General features: G+C 64.2%; 1 protein-coding gene across 1 annotated transcript; it reads left to right on the top strand.

Annotated features, from left to right (window-relative positions):
• Positions 2621-8298, top strand: LOC108637782. The gene is made up of 3 exons (XM_018060486.1): positions 2621-3744; positions 7348-7430; positions 8166-8298. The coding sequence occupies exons 1-3, from the start codon at positions 3191-3193 to the stop codon at positions 8234-8236; spliced, it is 708 nt and encodes a 235-aa protein (XP_017915975.1). The 5' UTR covers positions 2621-3190; the 3' UTR covers positions 8237-8298.

Raw genomic sequence — 8844 nt, 5'->3', positions numbered from 1 at the left:
GTTGGCCAGGAAGAGAACGGCTGGAACATGCTACAAGCGGGTCCAGATCAGATCAGGCTGCTTCACGACGTCCCAAGGCCTCTCTCCATACCATGCTCACCAGGGAGGGGGTGACCCGCTGCAGGGAAGTGGAATCCCGCAGGGAAAAAGCCAGGCTGGTCTGTGCTCTGGCCTGGCCCCCAGGCCAGTCTGGACCCTCAGGAAACGGTGTGGCTGTCAGCGGGATGTGAAACCAGGGCATGGAGAGGATCCTGTGTCCTCCCCACAGAAACCCTTGTGCTCAGGGGACAGCAGCCCTGCACCCTCCTGTGTCTGTTCTGCCTGCTGACGGGCAACCCTGGGAGGGGCGGGGGCAGAACTTTGGGGACCTGGGTGTCTGCTGTTCCCTACCCCCAAGGGTTGGAGACGTGGGCACTGCAGGCAGCCCCCCACATGGGGCCATCTGCATCCAGGCCTGTGCCAGGTCTGGGGCCACTGGGCGGGACTCCCAGCTCTGGAGCAGGTGGCCCCACGGCAGGGGGTGGGCAGGCAGGTGGACCTGGCTTGTCTTGGAGCATCCTGTGCCAGTCAGGTGTCTGGCTGGGCTGGGGTCGGGCCTTCCTGCTCTGCACCCGGCCTGGCAGGCGCCCTGCTGGCAGGAAGCTTGGACCAGGCTCTCGCGTGGGTCACTCCTGCTGCCATGGAGGCCTGTTCCGGAACCCTCCAGGGATAAGGCATCCTGTGCTGGAAGGACTTTGAGGTCACCTTCTCTGTAAGGCCCCATCGAGCATGTGTGTCCAGGGCCACTTGGGTCCAGCAGAGAGGGCAAGCAGGTACATGGCTGAGCCCCCGTCATGGTGTGGCTCTGCAGCCCCAGGGAGGCGGGTGGTGTCAGGTCCCCCCACCCTTCACCAGGCACCCAGGCAGGCTGTGGGTGTGGCCGTGGGGCCCACACCCTGGCAGCTGAGTGTTGGGGTGCCTGCCCTTCCCCTCCTTGTCCCCACATCTGCTCCTCAGGTTCCCTCCCCCGATCTTCCTCTCTCACACCAAGTCAGAAGGTGCCAGGTGCCGTGCCAGCTGGAAATCAAGTGTGCATGGACTCAGGTCAGGGCCCACCCCACAAGCCCTCCTAGGCTCCACCCTCTGTCACCCTGGGGCCCCCAGGTCCACAGTGAGGGCTGGGGTGGGGGCCTGCCTGAAAGCCTCCAAAACAAACCTCCCTGTTCTGGCCAGAAGGGTGGGGGTGGGCAGCTGCTGACCCTGGCTGGGCCTGGAGCATGTCTAGGCCAGGTGGGCAGATGTGGCTAGGAGGGCTGGGCTGGGCATCCAGGGCAGTGTCCACAGTATCCCTCCACGGGGCGCCCACCACAGTGGCTGGCAGGGGAACTGCCAGGACAGGTGCCCTGGGAACACAAGGTGTCAGACAAGGGCAGACCCCTACCCTGTCCAGTGAAACCTCTGGGGCTCCCCTGGAGGAGAGGCAGGGCTGGGCCCCCAGAGGCTGGATGGGAGACCCAGGTCCTCAGGCCCAGGACGGGCGCCGCCCCTTGTCTGGAGCTTGCGATCTCCTGGCCTTGCGGGTAGGCTCTTGCTCCAGTGAGTATGCACACTTGCTCACGTTTAAGGACAGGCCTGGTGGCAGGGCCGGGGCCGGAAGGAGAGCACCAGTACCCCTGCTCCACACGCCTGGGGCTGCCCTCGTGGAGGTGGCCCCGACAGGCTGAGTGACCCGGAGGTGGGGCTACAGCCCAGTGGGCAGCAGAACCGGGCGGCCAAGCCCTGCTTCTCCTGTTCCCCTCCCCTCTTCTCCCACCGTCCACCCTTGGGCTTCCATCGGGCGCCGAGACTTGCAGGAGTTAGGCAGGGTGGCGCATTCTCATGGGTCCAAACCTCCACCATGCTCTGCCGCATTCCCATTGGTCCAAACCTCCACCATGCTCTGCCGACGGCGGGGCCTTGACCTGCGGGACGTGTGGCCCACACCCCAACTTCCTGTTTCTAAGAAAAAACAGTCCCAGAAAAGGCTCTGGTGGTGTGTGGAGGAGGCTCCCTGCCAAGGTCGGGCCGGCGGGGAGGGGAGTTGCTGCGCGCAGAGGGCAGTAGCCGGCGCGCCAGGCAGGTGTCACCGGCCCGTCACCGGGCGCGTCTGCCTGCCCCACGGCCGCTTCCCCGGCGGGAAAACAGCGGCCGCTTGGACACGCCCAGCGCCGGGAGGCCCAGCTGGTCCGGGCTCCTCCGCCCAGTGCGGCCTCCCTGCTAGGACGCGGGGCGCACCCCTACCCTGCTGTGCCCTCGGGCCTGAGGGAGGCGGTGGGCCGGGAGCCCGGGACGGAAGGCAGCGCCGTGGGGCGCCCGGGTCTCCCTCGACCTGGGTTTACCCCAGAACCCGTGAGATCGCGACCCGGCCAGACGCCAGGGTTGCCCCCAGCCCTGGAGTACCACCCCCTCCTCGGAGGCAGACTAGGCCCCGCCCCTGCCCCGCCCCCTCTGTGGGGAGGCGGGCTGGGGCGGAGAAGCCTCGGGAGAGTTATAACTCCGGTTCCAAACATTCCAAATTCCTGCTTCTTCCGGCCTGGCCGGAAGCCGGGCTGGGGAGGGTGCGCAGGCCCGGGTTGGGGGGGCATGGTTGCAGGCCGTTTTGGGGTGAATCTGAGCCCCTTTGCCACCTCCCTTGCGCGCGGCTCCAGGTTCCCGGTGCCGAGTCTAGGGCGGCGGGTACAGAGGCCACGCCCTACTGGGCAGAGGCTGGACACACCCCAAGGCTGCAAGGCACCCCAGAATGCCCCTCCCAAGTCACGCGGGTCTTAGATGCCCCGCAAACGCACCGATGGGGGTGCATAACGTGAACCCGAGATGCACGTATGGGGCACGGCGCCCAGTGAGTCAGGCAGAGTGGGTGTCACCGCCGGAGTGAGTCACCAAGAGGTTGTGCGCCCCCCGTGGGCGGTGCCAGGAGCCTGGGGGGCGGGCTGCGCCCGCCCCAGGAAGGCCACGCCCCAGTTGGGGACTAGGCAGATTCCCCCCACTTCTTTCCGCGAAGCTTCCTTCTGCGATCCAGAGAGGCTGTTGCGAGCCGGGGAGGGGCGCGTGATGCGCCCAAGTCCGCAGCCGAGGGGCTTCCCGGGAAGGGCGGGGGCGCCGGGAACGCTGGCGGCCGGGTCCGGAAGGGCCGCGCGGCTGCCGCGCCCCCGCCCCGCGGCCTCAGTTTCCGATGACGCGCCTGCAGAAACCCCGACGCGTCCCCCAGGCTCCGCTGCCCGGTTTCACTTCCCCTCCCCCTGCCCGGCGTGGGGCGCGGGGCTCAGTCCGCCTCGGATTCCGACGGGGGTGGGCACGGGGGCGCTTCCGGCCGTGGGGCGGGGTGGGCGAAGGGGTTACGACGGGGCGGCCCGCCCCCGCCCAGCCCCCTCCTCTCCACGCCTGCGCCGGCATCGGGGGTGGGGCCGCGCGGTACCCGGCCGCCCAGAGATCGACCCCCTCCCCCGCGAGGGGCGGGATCAGGTTCGGGCCGGGGTTGGGGCCGCGCGGGCCGCGACAACCCCCACTCCGCAGCCTGGGCGTGCCGTCCGGGGGCCTGGAGGCGGCGCTAGCTGGGGAAGGAGAGGGGCGGGCGGCAGGAAGTGCGCTCTCCCACCGCGTCCTGAGCACAGTGACCCCCTCCCGTCCGAGGCGCGGGGGAGAATTGGGATGGCGAGAGAGAGAGGGGTACCCTGGGGAGGAGGCGCCTCGCAGGCACGTTGCGCTGGAGCGAGCCCTCGTTCAGGGGTAGGGTGGGGGCTCCCCGTTCTCTGAGCGTCTTCCTTGCGGGGGCGGACGGGCGCTGACGTGTCCACGCGTCTGAGTGCAGCTAGGTTTGGTGGGTCCGGCGTGGGGGGGGGTCAGCGCGACCTCCAGCGGCGGAGGTGGGAACTGCAGCTCCCCACCTAGCGCGGGGAGGGGTCCGCATTCGAATCGAGGTTTCAGCTGTTTGGGTGCTGTTTTTCTACGGGGGCGTCGCTTGCCTAGTATGCCAGATTCGAAGGAAAACCCGATCCTTTTAAACCCCTTGAATTCTGGGAGCGCGATCCCACTGGTGTGGAAAAGTGTCCCTGTGCCAACAACCGAGCCCCACTCAGTACAGGCCCTGGGCCCCATTTCTCTGCAGTGTTCCGCATCCTGGTCCCTCATCCAGGCCGGACTTTATCCTAGTCACTGCCAGGCGGCTGAGCGCTTCTTCTGGAGGGGCAACCCCAGCCGCCAGCGTGGGTGGGAGGTGGAATGGGCCTTGAAGGACGGGAAGAAAGAAGGCCACAGTGACCTGCTACCCTTGCATTACACTCCCTCCTGGTTTTCTCTAGGCCATTCTCTGTCCCCAAGCTTCTCGGTCATCAGGATGGTAACCCCCTAGTCCACACGGCTTACCTCTCTCTGGCACTGTCCAATGCATGGACCCCTCACCCCACTGGCTTCCTGCCGTTCACCAGCTCACTGCAGCCGGCCAGCTCTTTCCCCAGCCCTCCAGTGTGCCAGTGGCCAGCAGGTTCTTGCCTAATCAGCATCTGTGTTGGTGCCCAGGTGCACCTCAGCCCTGACCCTGGCATCTGCCTGATGGTTGCCCTTCGTGTCTGCACCGTCTTTTCTAGCGCGGTCCTCAAGAGGAGCTCACCAAGGATGAGCCCACAGGATGAGAAACTCCTGGAGGGCCAGGGAGCACTGAGGGGTTGGGGGCTGGGCAGCGCTCCTCCAGGCTGATCCTGGAGGCAGGACTCCCATCTGGTCCACTCTGCTGGGCTCTGCAGCCCCATCCGTGGGAGGGCTTCTCCTGGTGTCGGGGTAGGGGGGAGCAGGACGAAGGGGATGACACCCCTGTGGGCAGTGACCAGGAGGACGGTGGGAGGACTGGCCTGCTTGCTCAGTCCTGTACATCTGGCGCGCGGTCAGGCTGCCTCCAACTGATGACAGTCCTATTTATAGCCTCCACCAGAGAACGTCCCTGGCCGTGGCAGTGGGCACCCGCCTGCGCCTCGAGACCTCGGGCCTCCCGCCAAGAGGAGCCTGGGCGGGGGCTGCTGTGGCCAGTGCGGGTCACCACCTGGCTCGCTGCCTGCCCCGGCTGCTCCGCAGGCCTACTGAGGGGCAGAGGCAGTTTCCAGTCTGAGGAGAGGGCCTACTGGAGCCACGACCCACCCACCTCCCGAGGTCCCCTGTGCCCGACCCATCCTGGCTCTTCCATTGGAGAGGCCCCAGGCTGTCCTCAGTGGCTGGCTGTGCCCTGTAGGGATGGGACAGGAAGGAAGAAGCCTTGGGCAGCTGGCGTGTGCCCCAGTGATCTGGCTGAGATAGGCCCAGAGACCCCTGCTGATGCCCCAAGGACCGAGGTTCCCAGGGTGCCTCGAGTCTGCAGTGAGCTGGCCACACTGCACAGGAGCCAGACTTGGGGGCTGGTCCCCCTGCACCCTCCAGGAAGACATGCTTGGGGTGGCGGGAGGTTGTGGTGGACAGCTGGCCTCGCCACCTGCCTGGCACCAAGACTAGGAAGCCTGTCCAGGATGCAGAGACGGGAGGCCTCCCCCGGCAGCATCCCGGGTGACCCACAGACCAGTAGGAGGGGAGGCCAGGAGGCGCTGCCTGTGCCAGGCTCTGTCCTGTGCTGACTGCTAGGCTGCTGCTGATGGTCTGAGGGGCCGTGCCTGCCAAGGCTCTGCAGGGAAGTGGGCTGGACACAGGGCAGGTGCCCCCACCTTTCTCATCTCTTTGTGCGTCTTTTGTCTGTGGCTCTAGACTTCAGTCGAGGAAGGAAGGTGTTTTCTGTTTCTAGTGGTTCCTGACTCAGGGCTCAGGCTCATGCTTGTCACTCAGTAAATGTCCATTACATGAGTGGACCATCTGGAGCTGATGTTGCCACCCTTTTAGAAGTCAGAGAGCAGGAGGAGGGCCCAGGGGGGACACTGAGGCCCCAGGGGGAAAGGTGCCCTCCTTGGGGTGTGGGGCACGTGGGGACAGCCTCTTGGTACCTCTACACCCACCTCTGTCTGCCTGCACCCCACCCTGGCATGGAGGTGGGTGGGTTGGGGGCCCACCTGGCCTGTGGTAGACCCCAGGAGGCCTGATTCCTCTGAGAAGGTGGCCCCGGGGTCTTCAGGCCAGGGGCAGAAGCAGAGCCATCCAAGGGAGGCAGGCCTGATGGAGTCCAGCCGTCTTGATGCTCTGGCCGTTCATGGTCCAAGCTGGACGCCACCCTCTCAGGACCATCCCTCTCCCTACCCAGCTCCTCCTCCAGCTGACATGATGGTCAGGCCAGCACCTCTGGTCGCTGCTGACTCTCTATTTTGTGGGTTTTTTTTTTTGAGAATTCAGGTTTTGTATAGATTTGTCTGTGGGACACAGTGTTAGAATTGGGGGGTCCTGTCAGGGTAGGGGCAGTACCTCTGTGAACCTCCAGCTCCCCCACCCCTTTAACCAAAGTCCAGCGGGTTTCTGAGGCCGTGGCCCCTAAAAGACCTGCTGGTCATCAGCTCAGGTGCATTGGCCAGGAGCGGTGCCCACGCCCCACCTAGGACTCCTGCCAGGGGGTGGGCACAGGGTGGGGCAGGGGAAGTGCCTTCACCCGGGACCAGAACTGCCGCGGCTCCCCCTCCTCCCAGACTCCAAGCCACCCCTGCTCTCAGGCTTTGGAAAGTATAGAGGTTTCACTGGCCTGCATTTGGAGAGGCTGCCGACTGAAAAGTCAGCTTGGCTCCAAGTCTGCAGGGGCCCCACGTGGGGAGCCCCCACCCTGCGTCCGAGTAGGCCTGTGTCCTAGTGAGACAGTGGCCCTGAGCTTGTGGCCCTGGGCTTGGTGACTGGAAACCATGATGCCGGCTTGGAGTTCAACCCGAGAAGATGCCTCCTGACCCGGGCATGCGGGAAACAGCAGCTGCTTCTGTTTCCAGCGTTTTTGTTTTCTAAATTGAAACATCATTTTCATTGTTTTCCTTTTGACAGAAATGTGGTTTCATCTTGAGGAGCAGAAAGAGCTGCAGAGAATTCGCTGTCTCGGGCGGGCCAGGTGGACTGCGGTGCCTGGAGGAAGTGGTCTCGGGGCTTTTAGGGGCATGTGGCCCTTTGGCTCCTGGCCCCACACTTGGGGGTCCTGCGGGGGACCTGGCCCCACGTTCATGCAGCCAAGTGTGGACACTGCAACCCCCCCTACCCTGCACCTCACCTGCACCCCCTTCTGGAGGGGACTCCATCCTGCAGGCCCTCCAGCTACCTCTATGCACTTTGAGCAGGACAGAGACTCCTGGGGCCCAGGCACGACGCAGGAGTCAGAGCTGCCTGAGAACAGGTCCCTCTGGGGACAACAGGTCCCTCATCGCTGGGACATCATGGCCTATCCTCTCCTAACAGATGTTCAGAGGCCGAGGCCCGGCTGGACCAGGCTGGTATCGTCAGTTGCTGCTTGAGCTCCTGGAACAGAAAGAGGCTGGCAGGTACGGCTTGCTCCGGGTGCCCAGTAGCCCCCCCACTTCTCAGCCTCAGAACTAGGTAAGCCCCCCTTTTCCTGGACCCCCTTCTTCTCCCTGGCTGTCACACAGCTAGCCCTTTGGGGGCTCAGTGCCCAGCTGCCCCACCTGTTCTGGGAGCTGCAGCCCAGCAGAGGCGGAGGTCACCTGGTCCTGCAGGGGGACCAGCTCCACCCCAGCTGCTCCCTGCTGCTAGCTGTGACTGTGTTGAGGCAGGTGTGTTGAGGGAAATTGTGTGGGAACCTACTAAGAGACAAGCAGGAATGGTGAAGGGATGGGTGGGTCCAAGGACATGACTGGATTGGTTCCGGTCATCAGACTCGTCTGGCCTTTCATGTGAGAACATAATTATCCCACGGTAGCGTAGTAGTGGTTTTAGTCTTCAGTTGAGTCCAATTGTTTGCAACCCCGTGAACTACTATAGCCCTCCAGGCTCTTCTGTGGGACTCTCCAGGCAGGAATACTGGAGTGGGTTGCCATACCCTCCTCCAGACCTGCCTCCCGCATCCATCCGTCCATAATTACACCCATCCCCACCCACCATCCCTCCATCTGTCTGCCTTCTGCCTGTCCTTCCAGCTGTCCTCTGCCTCCCGCCCTGTCCTGCACACCTCTCTGCCTGTTTGTCTTCAGTGCCTCTGGACACATCACAGAGTGGCTGCTGCACCAGCCGCGTGTTCCATGTCCACCCTTTGGTTACAGGTACCTTCCGGGCACCTCTTGTAGGCCACACACTTCGCCAGGTGCCGAGCTGTGCTGGTGAACAGAACTGAAGAAGTGCTGGCCTTTGGAAGATTCCTGTGTGAGATGCATGGGGTGCTGGCCCGTAACATGTGCAGGGGGGGAGAGAGGTGGGGGTGGGGGGCGGTATTGCTGGATGTGGGGTAAGGCTTTGGAGCAGGTGACCTAGGAAGGTCTTGTGAGCAGGTGAAGAAAAGAAAAGTGTTAGTTGCTCAGTAGTGCTCTTTGTGACCTCATGGCTCCATGGGATTCTCCCAGGCTTCATCTCAGGCTCCATGGGATTCTCCAGGCAAGAATACTAGAGTGGGTTGCTATTTCTTTCTCCAGCGGATCTTCCCGACCCAGGGATGGAACTGGGGTCTCCTGCACTGCAGGCGGGTTCTTCACCCGCCAAGCAGGTGAAGGGCACATGCAGAGGCCGTGAGGCAGAGTGTACCTGGCTCAGCTGAAGGGCTGCAGGGAGCAGGGGCCGTGGGGGCCAGGGCAGTGAGCTGTGGGTGCCAGCTCTGGTTGGGCCTGCGGTCTTGGTCACGATGTGGCCCAGTGGCCCCTTGTGTTGGGGAGGGGTGTCGGGGTGAGATGGATCGTGCTGCTGATGCATCTTGAGTGCCCACAGGGTCATTGTGGGGAGGGGCAGGGA

This window comes from Capra hircus, chromosome 16, assembly GCF_001704415.2.
Source record: "Capra hircus breed San Clemente chromosome 16, ASM170441v1, whole genome shotgun sequence".
Lineage (NCBI taxonomy): Eukaryota > Metazoa > Chordata > Mammalia > Artiodactyla > Bovidae > Capra > Capra hircus.
Note: the sequence above shows the minus strand (reverse complement) of the source record. Positions and strands in the feature narration are given on the sequence as shown.

Bases quoted from the DNA above. Each gene is read 5' to 3' on its own strand.
- LOC108637782 (XM_018060486.1), top strand. From the start codon at position 3,191: ATGACGCGCCTGCAGAAACCCCGACGCGTCCCCCAGGCTCCGCTGCCC. The intron at 3,745-7,347 runs GTAGGGTGGGGG...CTCTCCTAACAG, and splicing joins GAGCGAGCCCTCGTTCAGGG to ATGTTCAGAGGCCGAGGCCC. The intron at 7,431-8,165 runs GTACGGCTTGCT...CTTTGGTTACAG, and splicing joins GAACAGAAAGAGGCTGGCAG to GTACCTTCCGGGCACCTCTT.